The following is a 25,610-nucleotide window of genomic DNA, read 5'->3' as shown; positions in this document are numbered from 1 at the left end:
CTTTGTTTTCTAGGACGAGTTCTATTGGAGCGCGCCAGCCGTGTGCACGCGCCGCACCTTCCGGGATCGTTTTTTACGACGATTAGGAAGAAATAAGCGTTATCCCACCCGTTTCTGCCAACTACGACCCCGGATAGTCATTAGCCATCGGAAATCCATACCAGCCAAGATTCGAGAGGTGATGCCTTTAATAGGGAGTCACTAGCCCAAATCAGAACTACTTTCTTCAGGCTATTTTGCAGGTCATAAGCACATAGATAAGGATAAATGACAAGGACTCAGACGTCAGTTAATCCGCTTGGGATTTGGGACCGCAGGAGGAACTTTTTTATGTTGCACTAATGAGTTCCAAGACATTAGGGTATTCACATTGATGACTGTGTCCTTTCGTTGCAGGTTTTTATTTCCAGAATGAGTATTTGGAGCAAATGCATTGTTCATTAAATTGTTTCAGATTCCCGAACTTAGGAAGAAAATGGGATTGAGTCTTAGGACATCAAAAACTATTTTCCTGTGCCTTCCAAGAAGATTCCTTTTCTCATTTCTGTCCACGCTATGTATGGCGTGAGCCCGTGGAAATTCACTTGTACTGTAAACATTTGTAGAAACTCTGTTTGGAGCCAAAAATAACAAATAACAAATAATTTCTCAGATGTGTCGTCAAGTAGTAGAAGGTGGATTAATACGGAACGAAGCAACTCTTTACGCCGTTTAAAATGAAAATGACAAAGTTCACTTAGAGCGCCTTCATTCCTCATTTGCGTATTCGTAAAGGGTTGCGTTGTTGAAAAAAAAACTGAACAGTTAGGTGTTTTTAAGGTCTCTGAGCCCGTGTCTAATGCGAATATTCACGCGATTGGATAATGTGCTCTGGCGGGTAAATGGGGACACGTTGGGTACATGGAATATTTGAAAAAAAAATGCGTCACGTAGCGAAAGTACATGTCGATTCGTTTTAGCGTTGAAAATGTTATCCAACGTACGGATGGGCGCCGCAACAAAATACTATAGCACTGAGCAAATCAACTAAATAATAACAATGTTGGAAACATAATTCGCGGATAGTTTTCATTACATCTTGTTTAACCTTTCAATAAAAAATATATGAAGTACGGTCTCCTCTGTTCCCAGCCATGTAAGGAGATTTTTCGCCTTCGATTTTTCTCTAAATTTCCATTGTTATTATGCTCCAAATCGCCTCTAACAATGGAAAGAAGCCAGTTTCGAAAGTTGCTGCAAGTGCTGTCTCCGCACAAACCTCCAGCATCAATCTAATTCTAGTCCAGTCGAATCCGGATATTCTGAAAAATTGGTCTTTTTATAAAAGTCACTTCAGGAAAGCGAAAACACCAACTCTTTGGGGATATTTTTCTTTGTTCTTCAGGACACGAAGGTAATATGTATTTATGATTTCGTAGTTTTAGTTTATAGAGAACTCAGAGGGTCAGTAGTAGTAGTCTATACATTAACAAGCGCTTTATTTTCTAATAAAAGTTGTATGAGTACTTTTACACTGTGAATACTTTTGAGTTTAACAGTATTTATTAGCTAACGGGTCTCCTTGGTACTGAGGTGGGCCTACATAAGTGATTTTATTCAGACGCACCTTCACAAGTAGTATAGTAATAGTAATAGTAAATAGAAAAGGTTGAATTTAAAAAAAATTGAACTTCATCAATTATACTGACACCTTTGAATTAGTGTTCGCGGAGATTTCCCATGTTTCTTCCTCTGTACATAGTGATTGGATTATGCGATTTATGGTGACACCAACAAATTTAAGTCAGAAATTAGATGAATCACAAACACCTAGATTGTTCAATAAAACCAACGAGGCAACACTTGACATTTATAGGAGAGATGCAGTTGACGTCCAATTGAACCTAAACTACCGAACTGGAAAGGGACCCAACATCGAAAACGTTCCCGAGCGCCGTCTTTAACAAACCAGTAATTTAAAGGGCTATAATGCAATCGAATAACCTTACATTCCTACCTTAACGATGGAAAGAAGAAGGCGCGTAGATTTGTGTCGCAAGCTACAGATAGACACACTCGAACTAGGTAGATTTTAGAAAAAAAACTGCGATCTAGTTAATCTCCAGACTTTTCTAGGATTGCAATGTTCGAAGAGAAGAAGAGTGATCTAAAAACAAGGATGTTTCTGGAACCGAAATCACTTTGTTTGATAGACTTATTAGGTGATGCATAAATAACGGCACTTTTTTGAAATTTAAATTCGAGCCAGAAAAGAAAGAGTTTGGCGCTAACTGGCGTATTATTTGAAAGAGTACTTTTTCTCAACAAGATAGTCTATTTTCATTTGTTATAGTAATTTTTTTTTGTTAATTTGGAGATTATTTAATGGATTTAATATCATATAATATATAATATATTAATATTTAATAGACTGCAGAAATTTAAGCAAAATCAAAAGATTGAGTTTTAGACCCAGTAACAGTAAAAAATGCAGTTGGTTGAGCAATACTTTTTCATTTTTTTGAGTCATTCACAGGTCTATTTGTGTCGCCTTGTTTGTAATTCTGGATGCTTCCTCTCTTTTTGTTCTTCTTTTCACCTTCTCTCTTGGGTGATAACAATAGCGCCAGTCCCCGCTTTAAGTGCACATCTAAGCGTCAGCGAAAAAGTAAGGCGCTTGCACTTCTGCTAAGAAAATGAGCTGCCGGATTCTCTACCTCATCGGAGACTGTGGCCGCCCGTCTGTTCTCATGTGTTCATCCTCTATGCACTTAGAAGTTCGTGGACTCACTTTAATGGTATTCCGTTGAGATTCTCAAATTCAGAAGTTTGCCTCCCCAGTTTCTCAAGCTACTTAACGGGGAAGAATTAACAACAACCTACTGTGTTCACCCTTAACTACCTTGTTATCAATGAAATCACAAACCAGTGCGGATATGGATAGCTGGATATTTATTTGTGTACAGTAGATATTCCCCAGAAACGGAGAAAACAAAGCTGTGTCGGGGTCAAAATATCATCTTTGTTTTTTTTTGTTTTGTTTTTTTTTTTGGAATGAGAAAGGAGCAAACACTTGACAAATTGATATTTTTTTATGGTGAGTTGATCAAATCTCGAAGAAGTTCTTTTTTCCTTCCTTCCTTCCTTCCTTCCTTCCTTCCTTCCCACCTCGCTTCCTTCCTTTAAACTGTCGGTGAATCCAGAATGTTTTGAATTAGCCGTCTTCGACCAGGGGCTTGGCCCTGACGTAGCTGATTCCAAGACAAGGAATGCAAAAGATATCGGAAGAAGCGCCGTGTAAGTTCTGAAAAAGGCTAGCTGCAGATTACAGGATAATCATAGAAACATTGCTTCCTTCAATTTAGTTTCGTCCTATTTGTGAACGCTATTATTTCTGCCGAATTCGCTTAAGAATTATCTTCTACGGGTGTTTTTGGGGAGTTCTCCACAAATTCTTGGAACTCAGAATTTCTTGTCAGGTGGTGGTGATTTTTTAGAATCGTTAACAGTTATTTTTACATTTTCACCCGTACTAAAAACCCATAAACAGAAAAAAAAAACTGTGTTGGAATTCGTGTACCTCTGGTTTTTTTTTCTTTACTTCCCGTCCTAATTTGTTATGAATGTTGTTTTAACGCTCCAGACGTTATTATTGCTTCCTCATCTGCTGCCGACGTCTTTGCTTTGGTGTTGCTGACAGCTTTTATGCTTAGACATGTGCCTGCCTCATAATTCCACTGCCATCAGTGAATAAACTAAAAAAAAGGAGCTTGTTTACTTTAAATTCTGCCTTCAATTTCTTCTATGTATAGCTGACAGTAGTTAATTATTGTTTTCACTTATATAATTCCACCTTCTACCATTATTATTAGTGGTGTTACTGTTATTATATTTTCGTTCACTTCATACATATATTTCGTAAATAATCTCAATATTTTCCTCTTGTTCATGCATCGACTACGCTTTACAAGGGGAAGTTCATCTTAATTTGCACTGAGCAATTTATTCTGTTAATTTTTCATCTTAAAGCGGGTGCAGCGCAGAGAACAAAAGGTTTCTCTGCGCCTGCACGATCGATCAATGGTTCGAAACGGCCCCAATGCCAACTAAATCTTCCAAACCTCCGGATTCGATGAATTTGTATCAGAGCTGTCTGAGAGATAAAAATACTGGCTTGATAGGCTTGTTAGAACAATTTTTCTATACGTGCTAGAAATGCGATTATAAAATCTCAAACGATTCTGAATTAAAGTGAACGTGGTGGCGCATCCCACGCGGATTAATCAACGCTAGACACTTTTTCTTTACTTTTATCACTTTTTATGCTTTATTCCACTTTTCCTATCTTCTTCTCATTCGCCATCAAAATTAATAATAGCACGGAAAGGTTATGTTTCTTGAAATGTTTCTTTCTTCTGAATAGTCACCGTGATAGGATTTCGGGAAAATTGAGAAACATTTCGTCGCAGTGCTTGTTCACGAGACACGATTGGTTCTTTTTTTTATATTAATTAACTTCTTCAATACTAATTTTATTCAGGAAGATAGTTTTTTAGTCGCATAAATTTGAAATTTTCCTCTTCTCTTTCTTGATTACATTTCGGTCACCCAGTCGTAGGGCGGTCGAAGATGAAAACAAATCGTTCTTTGTGGTTTGTTGGCTCAAAAATATAGAGATTTCTAGTCAGACCTCCAATAACTCATTGCCCATTGAGACTGCGAAATCCTTCTTGCTGTTCAATGGATTTCCGCATCACAAAACATTCCTCAGTGTTGTTACTTTTTGTAGGCTTTGTTTATGTATTTCCTATCTCTAATGGATACCATAAATAGAGACTAGATGTATACCACGCCTCAGGCAGTTTAGCAGCCTAGCCGCTCGATCCTTCTTTCGATATTAAAATTGCCCTGTTATCGCAAATGTCGACGCAAACACCACGGGAAACATTCGTTTGATATTTAAATTTAGTTTATTTTGCTTCTATTTTCTTCTTTCATCTTTAATCTTTGTATTCTCAGATATTCTTACTTGAATTTCCATTGTGTTCTCGCCCTAAATTGTAAACACCGACATCTATACTGAAGTAGGCGACCGCAACGCATCCACTGCAAATCGCGCACATTCTTTGCTTGAGACAACTTCCTCTGCCAAGAACTGGCGCAATGAGGACCCTCTATAATCCGTTTGGAACGAAGATGCGCCCTGATCGCCAAGGTTATACGTTTGCTAGGAAATCCACATTTGTACTCGGCTCCAATGTGTTCACTCGGGCAAACGCAATGAGATTTTGAGCGATATAAGGCTGAGAGAAAGGAGTGTTTGTGAACGGATAAAGGATAAAGCGTCTGGCGTTAACCAATCCGAGATGCCCGCCCCCACGTTCACTTCATTTCAGAATCGTTTGAGGCTTACGAACGTGTAATTGGCCCGTACAATGACTTGCGGTGTCTAGGCGATGTGTCAAGTCACTGTTTTTGTCCTCCCAGACAAGTCTGATGCCAATTTTTCGACCCTGGAGGGATGAAAGGTTCGGTGAGCACAAGGGCGGATTTGAACCTCCGATTGATCGTGCAGACAGCGGAACCTACTACCGACTGCGCTACACCCGCCCCTGTTTGTACCTGAGGGAGTGGAAAAGTCGCTGCGTTGCGTCGCTTTCGTTTGTTTTTCTTCATATTTAGTGCAACTCTCAAAAATTTGCTTTTCTCATCACATGTGCTGCTGTTGACAGATTACTGCGGAAGTTACTAAGCCGGAACCAAACTTGTTAGTCATCTTTTTACAGATGTCCAGATGTTTATCCGGAAACATTGGCGCAGGAACATGCTTGGCAGAATTGGTTTTCTTTGCTTTGCTTTTGCTCCAAGTGGAACACTGAAGCAAAAATCTTGGCACTTCATTCTGGCTAATGTTCTGGCGTTGTCGAATTCTTCAGGGCTGGAAAGTCAAAGATATATACTTCCTCCAAAACACTTCATCACAACGGAAGTCACCATTCGTCAAGAAAATACACTAAAAACTGGATCGGGGAATTAAAGAAAGATTCAACATCACCTTAATAGTCGCATGGCTATAAGGCTAGCGGACCACCCATCATGCACTAAAATCGCTAGCAATAAAGAGGGTGCTTTCTGAATCTCACCTGAATCTCATCCCGTAGATCAAGACCAGCCGAGGTCGTTGCATGAGGCCAACATTGCAATGAACGTGGAGATGCATTTTGCCTTTCTGTTTATTTTTGGAGTATTGGCCGCTACCCAATGCTATTCGTTCTCTCTGCAACAAATTCGAGTTCGTACGGCAAGATCGAGACAGCTGTGGCGAATGGATGATCGTCATGAACTTCCATGCGATGAGTCTTAGGTGGACTCGCGAAGCTTGACGTTTCCAGGCCGAATAAGGTGCTCCTTCACCCGAATACAAAATAAACGTTTCTCGTTTTATTTTTCTCTCCAAATTTGAGAAGTAATGGGATAAAATACACCCGAGATCATAACGTCTCAGCTATCACGACTGAATGGACATACCGCATCACTAGGAGTTAAGCATGTACGATCGTAGATTCGGTTTCAACCCGGCAGTTTTTGATGATTTCTGGCCTCCAAAACACATTTCACATTTACATTATTAGTAACATTTATTTATTCCGATTACGCATTTACACTCGAATTTCCATAATCATATTGTCGTAGATGAGAGCAGAGAGAAATTGGTCTTTCCAAAGTCGGCCTCTTCGAGCATTTCGCGACCCGGTCGATGCTTTTCTTTAGCAATTTAGCCGTTTGAGTGAAGAAAAAGAAAGAAATCGCCAACCCAGGATTAATCCAAGGTTGAGCTTGTGCACACGCAACGAACTTATGCACTAGAATAGCTTTTCGCCTAAAGTTGAAATTTTTGATTAGTTTTTTTTTGTTTTGGGTGGAAACCCACTGGATTTGTTTTGGCGTTGACATGGTATGCGTCAGAGACAAAAAACCATGTGTTTCTTTCAAAGCGGCTCTCTTTTCATGTACTGGTACTTCTATTTTTAGGATTTTGCAAATCGTATATGCAGGTTCGCTCGTCTATGACCACCTTTCTTTTCATCTACTAAGCATTCTATTTTCGCCTGCTTTTTTTATATTACCAGCTGCCCTTCGGCATTAAAGGATTCGTCAAAGCCTAAGGAATCAACGGTATCACGATCACAAACGAGCAAGCTATCATGAAGCGGACCATAAACCAGTTAGGGCAGTTAGGAGGGAATTCAACTCCTCGCCGGCTGCTCTCGTAGACCACGCGTATGCAGATCGTACGATATCGTGGTTACACCTATGGCAATTTAGAGAAGAGTAGTCGACCACGGATCAAAACTCTCTAAAACGCTGTCCTTCCTATCCATAGGACCTGAGGCACATCAACATCTCTAGAGGTTAAGACCTGCCGAAGGAGCCCTAAGGGGTCTTTTATTTTGAAAAACAGAAAAACATTTACTATTCATGTGATCAGGTCAAAATCATGTAATATCCGTGCTATATTTTACTATTGGGCGTTCGCCGCAACGCTTCCTGCATTCCCTTTTGACTCAATATGGCGGCACTGGCTTCCTTTTTATTTTTCTTTGAACTGTTTTAAAAATTTCTACAGCGTGATTAGAGTGTCTTTGGAGACTTACGTCCTTTCTTTCAAGCTTCGGGCAAGACGACAGGAATCCGATGATCATGTTTTAGAACGGTCAAATATAGACTTTTTTCTTACCATTTTGCAAATAAATTTTTGAAGGGGAAAGATGAGCGAAAGTGAAGAGCTTAAATTTCCGAATAGGGTTTTTATGCATGTTGCGGAAGAACTCCCACCCACCCCAAACAGCAAATAGTGAAGTAAACATCACATGAAGTTTTTTTCTTCTGTTTTCTAATAAATTTTTGCATCAATGAATGAAGGTGTAAAATTACGTGTAACCCGATGAATTCGAGAATATAGAATTCCTACTTCTCTTTTATTGAAAGTTTCCCACAAATTCCAAACAACTTCATCCGAAGCACATGATAAAGGACGCCGGAGACTAGTTTAGTACAAACTCCCTGGTTAAAACGTTCTCTCAGGGAAGAGTTTAAAAAAATGAAGAGCTTCGGAACTTTTTGAGTAGAGTGAGATTCTGAGCGATGCCAGTGAAACGTGCATTAGGTGAAAGCAGCCTTCGCTACTCTCTTTTTGGATTTCTTCACATTTTTTTCCAAAAATCAAATCTGTACAAACCTGAATTGTTCAACATCGAATTCTGTGTTAGCTTGAAATTATTTCTGGTGCTCCTTCTTTTCTATGCAATTTTTATTTTCTTAACGAAAGATTTTTTCCTTCACAAAAATGAATTGTTAGCGTTCGAAGTTTCTTTTGAAAATTTTGAAGGACTTAAATTGGATGTTCAAAAAAACTCCTCTAAAGAACTTGTGACATGAACGGAACAACGAAGTCAGTGAATTTTGAAAAGCTTGTGTTAGGTATCCAAGAAAATTGGCATTCATTGCGAGCGGGGAAGAAAATTTTTAAAAAATTGTTCGTGGCAAATGCAGAAAAAAGCTAAAAGTTATTTTGTAATTACGTCGTTATGTCAAGAACGTTCTTGAAAATTTCAGAAAAATGTGGAATTCCAGCCGATCAGATCTAAATACTGATTACATGGATGTTCCTGATTGATGCCTTAAATGTAACAATTTTCTTCGCTTCTACGGTAGCAATCATTTCAAAGATCCGTCTCCGAATTTCACAGCACTTTCTGGACAACAAAACTAACGCATCCGGGACGTGTTGTTTCGTTCTTTCTTTAGTTTTCTTCTTTAATGTCCATTTTTTTCTGCGTTTCTTCTTTTTTCACTGACACTACGATCTATATATATTTATATATATATATTTATACACACTATATATATTTTTGTTCAAGATTTTCAAGTCAAATCTGACTAAATTTAATTGTTTTCTGTCAAGGAATGCTTGTGGATGGATAGCAAGCTATCCATTCCTTTTTCATTTCATTTGTTTCATTCCCATGTTTTTTCTTTTTAAAGAAGTTGGTCAGTTTTGCACCATGCTTTTTCTCTTTTGAGTAGGTTTCATTAGTCATTAGCAAACCTACATACTTTTCTACACGAAGAATTGCTTATGGCAGTTTATAGGTGTAAATTGGGACATGCAATTCAGCACAGTACAGTTCTACTACGACTAACTCAAGCTCACGTTGTAAGAAGTGGAAGAAATAACTCCACTCCTCAAAGCTCATAACCTCGTAAACTTTAGTAGTATCTGGTAGTTATTGCATAAGAATAGGTCATATTTTTATTGTTTTCTTATACTTGATTATGTTAATGACTGCTATTGGCTGAGCAAACACTTTAGCCACTAAATATTTACTCAGCCTAATTTTTTCATTTTATTAAAGGATAAAGGATAAAGTGTCTGGCGTCTGGGAGCTACGCGATGCGTTCTTATCTTCCCAGACAAGTCTGGTACCAATTTATCGATCCCGGAGGGAGGAAAGGCTTAGTGAGGACTAGGGCGGATCCGAACCTATGATTGATCGTGTCGACACCGGAACCTCTTACCGACTGCGATACACCCTCCTCATTTTATTAATTCACGTTATTTAATCAACCACTTTAGATTTAATCTTGATTCACAATCTTGTTAAGAAATAGTGTTAAATTCATATTAATAGCAAATTTGTAACTTTTATGGACACTAAGTCTTCTTAACTGGTATTTACATCCTGTAAGACGTTCCCAATTCAGATGTTCTCAGTATGATATAGTAAAGATGGTAAAATTTTGTAGATCACTTTTTTGTGCTTGTTTACCAGCACTAGAATCAGGAACACAAACCAGTTTCTTTAGTCCGGAAAAGGAAAAAATGGAACTTTGAGTCTGAGCATAACAAGCCAGACTGCAATTTTTTTCAAGGAAATGACACCAACACAATTTTTCCACGAATTGAAAGAGAATTTTTAAAATTGACAAAGATTGCGTATCTCAAATTGTCAGCCAATTAATTCCCAAAAAGAAATGTCTGCAAACAAATCATTTTTTATTTTCTTTTCTTTTTCTCCGACATACTTGTCTCTTTAAGCACTTTAATTTATGAATGATCTCATATTTCAACGGGGTTTTGTGATTTGAAAAGAAATTAACATTTATTGCAGCAAAGCATTCCATTCCATAACTGTGTTTGTATGTAACCAGTCTGAATGTCCGGCTAAAGCCGGACTTCAGACTTTCGGTGGTTACAGCTTCGCTCCCCTTCATTAATAAGTAAAAGTTAATAGTAGTGGTATCTTTTCTGTAAAATTAGATTTGTGTTTTTTTTTCCTTCTCTTCTTCATATTATAAATTGAGGCGAAAGATTACGGAGTTTTCCTTCTAAACGCGTGAATTCTACATTTGGAGAATATTCGACCATCAGCTACAAACACTCCTTCGATGCCAGAATAACATAGATACAATTTGAAAGCATTACTGGAAGTTTGGGTATTCCTCCTGATTTCCCCCAATAGTTATCACAGAATGATGTTTTAAGATAAAATGACGTGAAATACATTATCCTACTGATAAAGATAATGTTGTCAGATCACATAAACATCCTGCTACTATTTAAGCAGCCGTTTGCATGCGTGTTTCCACTTTCTGAGAACGGCATGCTACAAACTTGAGGCAAGGGAAGAAGGAAATAGGCACGCGGAGGAGTCATAAAGCTGAAGAGCAAAGCGCCCAGTGGTCACGGCAAACGGCATGCCGTTCTCAGAAAGTGGAAACTATTTATCTTTTGCGTCATGTACACTAAGTTATTGCGCACCAATGACCGGGTCCACCGACGCCGGTACATATTATAGCAATCTGGCGCCGGCGCAGCAATCCGACGCCGGTTGGCCCGTCGCATCCCCTTCTACAGGTATTTGGCGCCGGTGGACCCGTCCCACCCCCCTTTTTGAATTTCGTGACTCCTGACAGAATAAGCCCGTTATTATATAGTAGATGACATGATATTTCTGCTAGGGCTGAAGAATAGCTCTCGACGACTAGGCTGGAAGCAGACCCATGTGCCAAGAAGTGTTTCAATCTTTTAGGATTCTGCCACCTCCTTCCTGTACGTGTTCACTTCGTTCTTTACCCAGTCTCTGACAAAACACAAATGAAGTATATTTAGAGTTTGGGTTCAAAATATCATTCTATGAAGGGTTGGTGGATTTTCTGTGAGCATTTCCATTGGAATTCCAGTGTGTGAAGTGACTCTCTCGAATACCCAACAAATAAAATAAGTACCAGAACATAGAAACTAACAATTAATTAAAATAGTCACCCTTTCTGGGATAAATTTGAAGTCTAGCCTCTTCTAAGACCGACAAGCGTTTTTTGATCTTATTTCGAGGCTTCCTAGTCGCCGCGAGTGGACTCAATATCGATAAACTTTAAACTTTCAAGGAATTGAAAACATTCTTTAGTTTTTCTTTATTAGATCGTTTGGATTGTAATGAAAAATAATAATAATAGTACAATAAGTATTTCATCCCTTCTCAATTTATATTGGAAAACAGAGCCAGCAGATTTCGAGGAAAAAATTTAAAATTACGAATTGCTGTAGATAATTAAAATGGAATCATTAATAAGTTATTATTATGCAGGTTATCATGGGATTATATGGTGAAAATCTTTGATTTTGTACTGACCCAACGATAAAATTTCTAACTAATTTTTTCTTTTCTTTCTTCTTTCTTTTCAATTTCTTAATTCGTTGCAGTGTTTTTCTTGAGTGGCGCGGCATTGTTTGAATCGTAGATTTTGATTAAACATCCAAGACGTTTTCCACGTTAATTTCGAAGGCGGAATTGAAAAGTTATAGTTGGTGTCAGTTTTTTTTCTCCATTTTCTCAGCAACGGACGCATCGGAGAACTTGTCGTGCTAAACCCTCTTATTTTTTTTTTCAAGCTGTTGCCGCAACCTTAAGTAGCACAAGAGTAGCCAGTCCAGCTCAGATTTGATTCATTCTAGAAAATGACATCCGCATTTTTGCAGAAGTTTTATTGCATCTCTCAGTATCCTTCTTGACCTTCTAATCTGAACCTATACATTATAATTTTAGTTACATTCAAATCACAAAAATTTTGGGACCATCTTCACAAACGTTTTAGAAGTACATCTAAGTAAATTATATATAAACACAAATAGAGGTCTACTTGACTTATGAGAAATGGTTATTGGTTTTACGGGAAACTCATGTGCACACCGCTGATTATTTCACTCACGGCGCATAATTCCTGTTAGTGAGTAACATTATTTCAATCTCTAATATTATCTTATGTCACCGCTAATCTGACTACGGATCAAAGTAGGATTATCCTACCTATGTCAATTTTCATAGAGCAAATTGTAAACTCAAAGAATCCGTACGTCAATTCTAACGACAAAGATCACTCTTTATCTTTGAAAATGAATCGAATAAGGATTGTCAACTATCTCTGCCTCTCTCGAACATCGAATAGGATCAAAAATCCCGACTAAGGCTTAGATATCCGGCTGGACATAGTTTCCGTTCGGACACGAGTCGTCGAGTGTCGTAAATCTGTCACATCTCTCATATGTGGCTACAGTATCCTAAATGAAAGATTCCTAACCGTAGTTTTAACTTCGGGATCGCTCGCTAACTCTGGTACACTGTTGTGGCCAACACGACTCGCGGTCGCTGATTATTAGACCCCGGTTCCTTCAGACACATATGTGCGAACATTAGTAAGGACCCTTTTTCATGTCCAGATTGTCCATTCACGATTCGATATTCTAAGATTTTCTTTTAATTCTCCACTACCAGTTCTTTCACTTTTCTTTACTCCTCTACTTCTCTTCATAATAGTTTCTATCTTTTCTCTTTCCTCCTGGCTACTTTTTTTTTGTTGCTTCATCATTCATTTCTGATGGCTAGGAGTTTCCAATTTCTCCTGAATATCAGCCGCTCTCTATTTGTTAATGTTTTTTTTGTTTTGTTCTATATCAGTTTGTGGAAGAAAATTTCATCTTCAAAAGGGAGCCTTATGTTCACATTGAAATTAAGAAACTTACTCTAAATTACTGTACTCGTTTGCTGTAAATTTACATATTGATTAATTCAACAGACCTAACTACGACCGGACTTCCGACTTGTTGTGGTGCTCGCTTCGCTTGCTTTCAATGATTAATAAAAATTTAAAACGATGCCAATTCTTGTAAATTTCTGTAAAAGGATTGGGATTGTTTCTTTCTTACCACAGTTTCTTTCTTTCGCTTTTTTTCAGAAACATTGATAGAAGATGTCATTAACGTCTTTTTGTAGATGTCATGCTGAAGGTGTCAGCATTAAATGTAAAAGATATTCAGACAATCCCAATTCGTGATTTTACGTTAATATTCCTTCTTTCTGCAAATCTGGAGATTTTTTTAGGGATTAGGAAGAGTTCTTCTCGCTTTTTTCTCAGCAATCAACTTATATGTGAAATGACGTGAATGTCATCTTCGTATTGTTAAGAATAAGTGTGCTACGTCAGACCACGTAATTGCTAACTACTACTTAAGCAGCTGTCTGCATGCGCGCATCTAATCCTCAGCATTTAAAGAAAGTGCCAAACACGATTAAGGAAGTAGACAGAGGGAGGCGTACATTAGGGTCATTAGGGTGAATCCTACGCATTCAGTTGGAACGGAAGGAAACGGTTCACAGCATCTCGTTTCCTATCTGACAAATTCTGCTCGAAGTATTTTGCAGTATTAAATGTCACTAACAACCGATTTTTCACGCTCCTGCATTAGACCGGTACTGTAGGGACTTCCTCAGTGCTTTCTGGCGGCGGCGAACCAGTTCCGCATCGGTGGACCCGACTCACTACTTTTTGTAATTTCGTTACATACAAAAATACATCCACACACGTGACAGACTAAACCAGCTATTTAACAGCATACTGTATTCCTTCCTTCTCTACCGCTATAACATATCACTCCATTCTTTGTTTTTTTACAACATCAAAGGTTTTTTTCACCTCCTTTCCCAACAGTTATTAACATAGAATGGAGTGATAGTGCTAAATAACGTGAAAGTCAATATTATACTGATGAAGATAAGGATGCTACGTCAAATCGCATAGAGACCTAACTCCTACTAAGGCGAACTTCTGCATGCGTGTATATAGTTCCCGAAGAAATCACCTCACAAGCATAACGTATACAGTAGTGGACGTACGGACGAGTACATTTCCGTAATTCGCTGCACAGACGACTAGTCTCACCTCAATTTACTCCTTTCTGACGTTGACGACGGGATCTGACTCATTCTTTTCTGGAATTTTCGTTCTATACGCTAATGAATGACATTTTCGTTGATTCTTTTTCTTCATTTGTTGACACAAATCCCGATTATCAACCTTTTCAGATCGTTATGGCAATGTACTGTCAAAATCCAGTTCAGTGACTTCAAAACATTTATCGACGAATCGTCACCCAGTAAAGAGGGCGGTGATCCATAGCATCATCTGTCATCAGTGAGGAGGGCTTCGAAGTCCACTGGGTATTTCTGATTGATCCAAAACAGTCTGTATTTCTGAATATTAGTCACTCATTACCGGTCACTGTGCCTCTGTTCAAAAACAAACTCGAACACCAGGTCACCGGGTCATCTTGGTCATTTGTGATTGCTGTGTTAGATATGAGAAAAAACCTAATGCTCTTTTTCCAACACTTTTCATTTACAAAATTATGCAGAAAATATGACGGATTGCATCACGTTGAAGATTTAGAAAACTTCCGGCGGATCCCATGTGTTTCTCGAAATTTTTGCCTAGTAAGAAATATGATATTTATTCTTCTTAGATTACGTCCCAACTAAAGATCGCTATTAGCTTTTTTTTTGTTCTCTGAGTTCTAGACTTTACTTTGTCTTCCGTGTCATGTTTCCTATAACTTTTTTCACGCCTCTCATCACTTTTCCGGTTCGCATTTCTCTAATTTATTTCATAAAAGCGTACGTGTCACAAAGTAATTAGAGATGAAGTTAATTCTATCCCTCGAGAAAGGGAGAAAAAACTTTCTCTGGCACTGCCTGAGCAAGGGTAGAATAAGGACGTAATACACTCCCCTGATCATCTTCCTAAGGATGCGCCTACGCGTTCGACTTCAAGTCAGAGTCGTTTGAAGTTTATGAAGACTTACGGGGATGACCCAATGTGTCAGGTCAACGTTTCTATCCCTTCAAAAAAACCTAGCACCCACTTATCAACTTCGGAAGAATGAAAGCCTTGGTGAGCACTAGAGCGGATTCGAACCATCCTCAAGGCCAAACCTATTTCTGTCCTACTTTACTCTCGAGGGGAGAGAGGAACATTTTGATAAGGAACTACGCAGCGATTTCAACGCTGCTTACTCAGAAATGGATTGCATGGGAGAATATGTAGCTGGATTTCGACTTCCTTCCACCTGCTGACGAATCCAGAGAGAACTCAAATTCTACACCGAGGTAGTTCTACACTTAAGAGACCATTAGTTCGGATATTAAGCGGTATTTTCTTACGCAGTAGTACATTTGCTTCCTGAAATTCCTCGTGATGTCAGCCAAAGCAGGCGGAACGAGAATTTTGTGTAAATTTTAAAACAACGTTTTATTAAAAGAAATATAAACTGCAGCGGGCGGATGCAGTCACAGAAGGTGACCACCACATCTGCACTGTTCGACACCGCGCAGAATCAAACAAATTTTTCACTTTATGACTGCTAAATTGGTGCCACATTTGTTCTGAACCTACTTGTTTTCCCTTTTCCCCTCCCTCTCACTTTGCTATCATTTCATCTCTTTTTTTGTCAGTTTCTACTTCTTCTGTTCAACGCTAAACACTTTATAAGTCGTACTTTAATAACCGCAGTGCAAGTACGGGAGTAACGCAATGCTAAGAGATTAGGCTCCATTTTCACGGTCGATGGTTCAAAACCCTCTCAGGACCAACCAAGCTCCCGATCTCTTCTCAGCCGATAAATTGCTGCCAAAATTGTGTGGGAGGATGAAAACACTGAGTTTGTGCATGGGCTGACCCCAGCAAGCAGTTGCAACAGCGACTTTCGAGCCGCTGTTTTTTTTTTACAGCGACTACGGATAGATGAGCGGAATCACCTAGTTTTCCACAATCTGTGACCCTGTATAGAAGCTTTCCATGGGAAATCCATACCGCGGCAGATTTGTGGTATGCTTCCCTTAAGCGACAGTTTATCACATGGTTAATGTAGGCGTGGTCTAGTAACGAACTGAGCACTTATCTCATCTCGGTTAGAGCAATTTTGCTGCAACATACTCATTTTTCACTTAGTCGGTGGACTCAAATTATCGTCTGACACGGTTGCCTGCATCTTCGCCGAGACTCATCGTACCTGAACACAGCTCTGCCCAACCTCCTCGATCAAGAGCCCGCCCAGAATCTATCCATTCGTCACTGTTCAATGTAATTTGGGACTTGACATCCTGCGTAAACTGCCTATAGACACCGAGTGCCTCGACTTCCTCAGGTCGACAATGTCCGGCAGTTCAGCGTAGCGAGACGGAGAGTAGTTTCCAAGAATTCTACAACGCTTCCGCTGGGTATTTGACCTATTTGGGTTGGGCTTTGGCAGTGTGTGGGGAAACAGCACCTATTCGAAATGTCTGAGCAACCTCTGCCATACAACTGTGCAAATTATATGGGTCGTACATGACCAGAGCGTGTTTTCAACTGCGTGACTGCATTCACAACAAGCAGCTGCAACGCCAACGGAATCAGAGCAATCAGACTTGTATAGGCGGTGGTCCCTTGCTGCAAATGATATATGTATTAGATTTCCTGTACTCGCAGTTCACTTTTATCTCATGTATGCAGCGGAAATCCACCAAAAAAAAAAAAAGAAAATAAATTGCAATGGTTTTGCACTTTTGGTTTTGATATCCAGAACATAACTCCATGTGTTTTTTTATAATAAGTAATTATACTTGATGAAGCATGTTGAACGAACATCAATAAGGTTTCTTCAAATTACTATCAAATAAGTCCATGCTATATTCCTTTCAGAAAGTTCCCGCAATGGAAATGATTTAAAAATATGTTGTGTTGTGCCGTCCTATAACATTTTAAAAATGTTTCAAACCCTCGCTTTTGAACGTCTCCATCATAATTTTACCCTTTATTGCGTAAGTGTTTCGTACATTGACAAATTTGAAGGCGTTTTCGAAAGTGTCAGACAACTGCTTGTTTTGAAAGTAATAAACAGGAGAAGTACTTCCAAGCAAACATTTTTTGGTTTGACTCGACTTCTCCTTTTTGAGATGGAAGGATTCTTAGGTAAAATTCTTTGCATATTGTAATCCAGGACATTCTGGTATGTGAAAATAAATGTCACGTGCCATCTCGCTTAAATCTCAGGATATCTTCTGAAAAGATGATCGCATAGAAGCGGATTGGTGCATAATCTAACAGCGCGAAGTTGTTGTTGTCGGTGACAGTTTGTCCGCCGCCGCTTCATTCCAAGTTTATCCAAAGAAACCTTACAGCAGTCGACTCGATGAAGTGTTTCTTGTGCCAATAAGGTTGCTACGAGGAATCGTCATCTAGTAATAGCCAGACAATATTAACGTGGATCATCTTGCATTTTTCCTTTATTCTAGTACTTCATTCGCTTTTTTACACCGGATCGAAATGTACAGCGCTGTCAAAATTCCTAATTTGAGACAAAATTTAATTTGAATTCGATTTTTTTTATTTGAGACAAACTGCACACAGACTGCGAATGAACATCAGCACCTAATGAATTTCTCTCTGCGGTGTTTCCTTTCCCCACTTATTCTTAACTTTCTTATTCTCTCTTACTGTCATTTTTATTTTCTGCAACATTTCCCTTGAATTTTCTTTCATATACATCAACATTTTTCATAATTTTTTTCCTTTTTCCATTTTCATTCTTACAACACTTTTCATCACTAAAGAAAAATGGTAACCAACATCAAAGCAAAATTGCATCAAACAAAGCCACGCCACAAAAAAAACAAACAACACACCAAGCAGACACCAACCAACAGCCCACGGTCACACCCAAGCCACACGGAAAAAACCAAACATTTTCCCCCAAAAAAAACAAAGTACATCAGTTCCGCGGACTTTCTAAACCTCTTTCAAAATTCCACCGGGTTGAATACCTCACCGACGCCTAAAACTGGTAGCCGTGAGGTGAAACCCCAACAAATCTCAAAACCAGTCGAAACAGACACCGCTCGTCCACCCAGACGATAGCCCATCGAGGGCCAGGCGGAGCTATCTAATTTCGCAAAACAGGGCCAAACAGCAACAGGGCGCCCCTTGTATCATAAATTAAGAAAACAACGCCCCGGTTCACCGCGACAATGTCAAAAACGTTCCTTCGCGTAAATCTATCGACGAACCCGAAATAACCGCAGAACTTAAAGCTTTTATAAATAAAAGCAAAAAAATAAAAGAGTCTAGCCGTACCAACGAGCGCCGTATCAAACCTTGCGGGTTGATCACGGGGCATAGCGTCGCACCAATAGTATCAGCGGAGCGATAGCACCACGCGGATATCCGCAACACACGCAACGCGGCACAAGGAGGCACAACGTTGGGCTTTTTTTTCCGGGTAATATCCAGGGAAGCTGTTCGTGCATTGAGAGGATATATCAAATGTTCTTACTTTCCAGCTCACCCCAAACTTACCGTAATAAATTTGTTAACAACTGCTCAAATTCACTACAACGTCAATCCACCAAGATCAAGGAAGTCAACTCCTACATTCAAATATTCCAACGAAGAGATTCCAAAAATCCAACGTAGAGGAGGGCCCAAAAAACATTCCGTTCTGTCTACCTTATATATGGTGATATGAGCAGAGCGATACAGATCTGTCTAGAGAATGAATTGAGGGTTGTGCAAACACCTCCAGCGAACCTCAAAGGTCAGCTGGTACGTCATCGTGCGAATGATCGACTCTGCACAACTCCCAGCTGCGTAGTCTGCCCGTATGGCAGAGAGGGTGATTGCATGGTATCAGGAGTAGTGCATCGTATCAAGTGCAGGTTGGGCGTTGACGATTGTATAGGGGAAACCAGACGTCCACTGTGTATTAGGGTCAAGAGCATCTAGATGGACTCGCAAAAACCTTCACCCCACTTGGAGCACGCCGTAGAATATGTCATCCAAACTCCGAAGTAGAGGTAGAAGTTAGTATATTATCCTACGAGTCCGAGATCATAGCACGCAGAGCATTAGAGGCATTTTGGATCACCGCCAAAAGTCCAAAAAAGAGCAAGGATGAGTGCGTTGCGATTACAAACGAACTATCCCCATATGCGGGTTTTGATCTATCGAGCGGGCCGCGCGGTTCCTATAAAAAACCCTTGTTATTCATAGTTGTGGTACGTGGTGGTCTGTTGCGTAACCAGTTCCTCTCCAGCTAGTAAATGAGGTGAGCGCTAGCTGATGTGTTGCTGCTTGAGTTTACCTATCGTTTGAATGCTTTCTGTAGGGTGATGAGGTGCTTGAGAGGATAAATCACTGATGGATTTGATTTTTTCCAGGCTCTGACGGAGGCGATAACGCCGAAACGTTAGCTGTTGTTTAATAACGGAAGATCAATAGCAATTTTGGCTACAGCTCAAAAAAATCAATTAAAAACTACGTTTCAACAAGATTCAAAGACAGTCGAACATGGAACATATTCAGATATTCTTCTGGAGATCTCCTCTGAAGGATTTTCTCACAATTTTTTTAAACCTTATTCGTCTTGAATTTTGATTTAAAAAAATTGCAATCATTCAATCCATGCGCATTTGTGCCTCCATTCTTTTAACTGCTGTCCCTTTTTGTCGTCTTATCAGTGGAAAAAAGAAGCAGCAGAAGTTTCTTTTTAGACGGTTAAACATTGTTTTTAAAATAGACAACCTTCTTGTCGGAATTATACTTCTTTATTCGCGTTCTTTCAAATAAGAAATGAAGAGAACAAGCAAATGCTCTTGTGGGAGTTCAGCTCCGATAGATAGAATCTTCAGCAGAACCCAATATTGAGAACTATCGGATGTTTCTTTTAGATCCTGAAGATCTCCTCTCCACATACAAGGATAACCTAAAAAGATACCCAATGGTAACTTCTTCTAAAAAAAATCTCTTTTTTTCCTTTTCGTTAATTCCTTTCTAGATCCTCTTCTCAGCTACTCTTCCATAATTACCAGTTTTATTTGATTATCCTTGAACTTTTTCGCAATATATTTAGTTTTGATGTAATAAAGGTGGATAACAGTTCCGAAATAAAATTTAAGAAATTTAATCGCAAAGCTCGTAATATGTACATATCATTTTATTGTTCGTTTTTCATTTCGTTCTCTTTCCAAGACTTGCTTTTCTGATAGAATATTCTCATCCGGAAAAAGCATTCATTGGCTCACCTCGTAAATAACACTTTTGTCCCACTCGTCTGCTATTTTCCAAAATTAATGTTCAAAAAAATTAACTTTTCGATTTTTTTTCAATTTCGATTTCGATACTTTTAAACATGGAACTGCATAGTTTGTCATTACAAATGAGTTCACTCTAACTTCGTTAAATTCAATATCCTTGGGTTGATCGTAGCATGATGTAGATCATACATATACTTCCACTTATTTTTCCACCACCGTTCCGTTGCCGCTTGTTCCATGCAATTTCCAGTTGTTCTCAACGTTAGCCACTTTCCAGATGTCTGATGCTTCCATTGTGGGTACAATACTACGAATAAACACAATCGCCTACGTAATCACCATTGTAATCGGTGTTATTGGGAATCTATGGGTTGTATGGAAGGTAGGTCAGGCAATCTTTATACCTCCCACTCAGTATTCGCTAACCCGTTTTATTATCTAAAGTGTACGGTGCCATCCTTAAAGACAAAAATAGCTTGTCGAAGATGGAGCGAGCCTATGAGCGAGGACCAGTTCTCGCTTTACGACTAAGCTTACCGAAAATGCAATTAAAAACATACTAGCGCCATGTGAGAGACATCTTGGTTCCAATTAGTTTGATTCGCTATTTTTATCATGATTTTATTCGTCTTTTAGAGCCGTATTTCACATTCAAAGGATAGAAGCCCAGTATCTCATCCGATTTCCCTTCCACTTTGTGTTAAAATTCCGTTATACGAAGAAGGCATCAAAATAATTGGATCAGAATGTTAAAAACTCCATAAAATAAGGAGGTTCAGAGTCTCACCCAGAGTGTCTAGCATAATTTTCAGGTCGGTGTAGTGCTTCTGTTCGGTCGCACCTCCTCAGTACCTCGACAAATCCTCTACTGTATTTTTGTGATTTGCTGTGCTGACCTTTTAGCTTTGTGTGATCTCTCCTTGCTTGTACATTTTCAAATTTCCGAAGAATGGGTATTCGGTAATGCTACTTGTAAAGTGAGTTCAACTTAAATTCCTACTATCGAAAAGTTCGACTTTCAATGAACCTCGGCAAAGCAAGATGTCGTATTGATTTTCAATAACCTGTACATGTGGTTATCGAATAATGTTATTAGCTAACGTTCTGGCAAAATCGCCTTCTTCAGAGCTTGAAATGGTCAATTCAATTCACAATCTGAACGACCAAAAAACTGTTTACAACTGAACGGACAAACTCTAAGCCTACTTTTTCAACCACTTACACAGCGCCTGGTCACCTATCAGAGATCCAATTCGGATCATTCACTCTCGTGATCGACCAGCGATCGAACTGGTCGATCACGAGAGTGAATGATCCGAATTGGATTGATTAGATTCGTGCGCCAAGACTTGAACCTTGATTTCAAACTCGACTCCATTTTGTTTTTGTGTTCTGTGGGCGCCTGAAGGTCTGCATTCCCGTAACCTTTTTTTCGTTCGCGTGCTCTTCAATGCGAATATTCATTCATTCATCCATTCATTCATTCATTCGTTCATTTATTACGCTCAATGGGGTGTCAAAACGACGTGGCAAGGATGATTACAAATAAATACAGAAAACACAGAATAAAAGAGCAACAAAAAAGTAGAATGAGCCAGGAGTAGTCCCGTGTATGATCCCGGCACACGGATGATTTACTGATCAAACATATCCGAAACGCAGGAAGTTAGGTATCAAGACCTGAGGAATTGTCATCGAATATATAGCTGTCGCGCCTTCCCACTAATATACTCGTCGCCACAGCTCGTGCAAGAAATCAGGTAGGATCTCAAGCAGTCTCTTGGAATACCCATGGAACAATTTAACCTGCGTTTCATAATTTGAAATGCGGGTTCAAACTCGCTTACCTTCCATTCAACACCGAGTTGTATTATTTGTCCCACAGGCAGGCCAGAACTGCCCTTGGGACAAGCATCCGGTGTTGTCTGCCACTCTTCTTGGCAAGTACGTTGATGAAGCGGCGTGACCGCTATGTATTCGACTCACAGAGCACGGCAGCGGAAAGAATAGGTTACGGGAATGGACATCCTTAGGCGCTTATAGAACACAAAAATGTATCGGAGCCAATTTTCGAATCAGTGTTCAGACCTTGGGGTATGAATCGAAAACGTTGGCTCAGAAATAACTTCGGATCCGAATGAGACACTCGAACCTTTGCTCTCGTAATCAATCAGCCAGCGGTCCATGCTAGGCTTCTCCGATCCAAGGTGAGCACTCAGTGTAGTCGCTAAGTTGGTGACTGAAAAATTAGGCTTAGAGTTTGTTCGTTTAGTAGTGGAGAAATTTAGTCCTATAGGTTGTGAAGTGAATTGAACATTTCGGGTTCTGAAAAAGACGATTTTCCCAAAACTTTAGCCAATAGGATTGTTTAACAACCTCGAATACAGCTTATTAAAAATAAATGCGACATCTTCAATTCCTACGCTCTTAATGAGCTCCTAACAAATTTCATGAATTTCAGCTATTCTGTTGTGTCGAGGTATTAAACAAATTTCTTATTCCTGTAGCTCTTGTTCATATCAGCCGAGCTTCTTACAGGTAATTTCTTCTGAAATTCGATTTTTCTACTCTTTTACGTAATAAAACTCAACCAATAATAACTTTCTTATATCATGTATTTTATGCACACTTTTATCATATGTTCTACATTATTTCATTTACTTCCGTAGTAAATTTCCAAAAATTTCTTTTCGTTTCCCGGTTTTATAAGTACAGAATTGTGTCAAACTCAACTTTTTAATCCCTATTTTCTTGTTTTTGAACCATTTCAATAAATTTTTAAAAAATATAAAAGTAATGGGTAACAATATGAATAAAACAATATAGATAATAATAGTGATAATACAGTTAAACGGGACGAATAGGTTCACTATGCCGAATATTTCCAGGTCTGTGTGCGTTAAACAAGAGGTGAAGAAAAAAAATAGTCACTTATGGTTAATAGTGACGAACGTGTTAGCAGCCGTCACTGTACTTACGCTCATGGTAGGATCATCATAATTTTTGATTTTTTTTTTGCATTTCTCAGATATTCTGGTTTTTTTTCAGATATTTGTTGCCTATTTCTCCAACACGAACTCTTTTCCTATTCGGCGGAAACGAATGATAATTTGTAACTTTAGTCCGCCTCCTTATTGGGGTATGTATTAGCAAATGGATTTTATAGTAAATCCAAGAACAACTAGGTGACGCTCCCCACATTTTTCTTCTTTCAGAAACCGTCTTCAACCTGATCGCCTTCTTTGTCGGCTATATTATGACCAGCGTCGCTTATGTCTATTTCTATGCCAACGTTCCTATCCTTCTGAAGCGACGCTACTCGGCAAACATACGTTGTAAGCTGAACGAAATCCCTTCGACAAATCCTTGAAATCCTCCCAAGAGATCTGCGGAAGTAAAAATCGGCAGAACACTTTACATTACTAATTCAAAGATGAAAACATCTAAAAAAAAAACCTCCGATACAAGAGGCAGCAAAATGAAATCGTTTATTTTCTCAGCTGGACAACGTATCAATAGCCAATCTATTTTACGTATTCGAAGGACGGTGACTGCGTTTGTGGTGGTCTACCTTCTTTGCTGGACACCTTACTGGATTCTGTTTTGGTTTCTATCCGCAGTGAATGTGTTGCACAGGTTAGTTTACACGAATTTTTCACCTATGAAATAATACGGATTCAAAATCGTAACTTCCTATAACAATTATAAGACCGTAATAATATCATCCTGATTCAGTAATGAGGAAAATATATGTGACTCAAGGAAATAAACTGAAAACATCGAAATGATATATTTTCGATGTTAGACACCTGTTGGTCCTAGAATAAACAGCAAATTGGGACATGTTTTTGAATGAATCTCTAGGAACACATGTGAAACAATGATTGCAGGAATTTGAGCGAGAAAGGACGAAACGGTCTCCGAAATCTTGTTAGAGGAGCTTGAAGTGTTTAGTTTAAATGCAAAATATCGTGAAATTTATGGTGTTAGAAGTGAGATCACCCTCGATTCCCACTAGTAGATTATAAGAAGGAATGTGAAAAGGCTCTGCGTGATCCCGTCTCCCTAACGATGCGACTCATTAGATGAGGATATGAGCACAGCACCGTAGAGAGATCCCAGCACCAAGTTAACAGTGTTGGGATCTCTCTACGGCGCTATGCACATACCCCACCTATTGAGTCGCAACGCTAAGTAGACGGGATCAGGCAGAGCTGTTTCACATTACTTCTTACAGTCTACTAGTACCTCAAGCCGGTCGAAAGGAAGAAGCGCACTAGCATCTATGGATATTCGTCAACTGCTCAGGGATTGACAGGGAATAGACTTTGGGAAGTGTATTATCGGGTCAAGACGACGTGAATCACAAGTGTACTCGCGGTGCATTTGCGTGCGAGCTCAAAACGACGCGGTGGAGGCAGCAGTTGGAACAGGGTGGAGCCGCCGCGAACTGCAGCGATGGGTGGTGCCAACAAGGATTTCACCACGGTCCTAACCGCTACGCCTCACCGAAGCGCCTCGAGAAAAGCCGCGTACGCAATTGCGTACGTACTTCATGTCTTTTTGACCCTACTATAACTCTTTTGTACTCGGTCAACAAGTCCTGACACTCAATGCTCACCTCTCACACGGAAAGAAAGCGTACACTGGTCTGTGAACAAGGCTATCTAATCTTCCTCCAAGCCGTCTTAGCTCCCGCTGTTATGTACAATTCTATCAAGTTGAGGAGTAGAAAACGTCCCACCAAAGAGAAATAAGTGCTGAACAGAACATTCTTTTATAGGTGGATGGTCGTTGTATCTGCATTTACGCATCTTCTTCCCTACATTGCTTGCACCGCCTATCCAGTAATTCTCACTGCTATGAACAAGGAGATTCGTAGTGCTCATTCTCTCATTATTGACAGCAAAAAACGCCAGTTTACCACAATACGACAAGGAGCGTTGCAGGTGAAAATTGTTTTATTCCACTTAAACAACCCCCAACTATAGCCGCCAATACTACTTCGAGAAATTTCAGGCAATGATTGCACAAACTGGGATGATCCAGGCGTGGATGAGGATTGGCATGATGAACAAAGAGAATACTATAGTGCAAATTCCTGAAGTCTCCTCAGAAGATGGAGATGTCATACAGCTGTAGTTTCTAGCTTAAGTATCTCGATATAAA

At 39.4% G+C, this 25,610-nt stretch overlaps 1 protein-coding gene across 2 annotated transcripts; it reads left to right on the top strand.

Annotated features, from left to right (window-relative positions):
• Positions 1 to 18,870: 18,870 nt before the first annotated feature.
• Positions 18,871 to 25,583, top strand: RB195_011270 (uncharacterized protein; the record flags this gene model as incomplete). 2 transcript variants are annotated; one of them, XM_064192615.1, is made up of 11 exons in its annotated part: positions 18,871 to 19,021; positions 20,076 to 20,128; positions 20,719 to 20,823; positions 21,254 to 21,418; positions 22,903 to 22,979; positions 23,330 to 23,426; positions 23,490 to 23,580; positions 23,657 to 23,776; positions 23,942 to 24,077; positions 25,225 to 25,390; positions 25,461 to 25,583. In XM_064192615.1, the coding sequence occupies 11 exons, from the start codon at positions 18,871 to 18,873 to the stop codon at positions 25,581 to 25,583; spliced, it is 1,284 nt and encodes a 427-aa protein (XP_064050198.1). The 2 variants fall into 2 exon arrangements, with proteins under 2 accessions (XP_064050198.1, XP_013298371.2); XM_013442917.2 differs by lacking the exon at positions 18,871 to 19,021 and having other exon boundaries at positions 20,063 to 20,128.
• Positions 25,584 to 25,610: the final 27 nt, after the last annotated feature.

Source organism: Necator americanus, chromosome III (assembly GCF_031761385.1).
Source record: "Necator americanus strain Aroian chromosome III, whole genome shotgun sequence".
NCBI lineage: Eukaryota > Metazoa > Nematoda > Chromadorea > Rhabditida > Ancylostomatidae > Necator > Necator americanus.
Note: the sequence above shows the minus strand (reverse complement) of the source record. Positions and strands in the feature narration are given on the sequence as shown.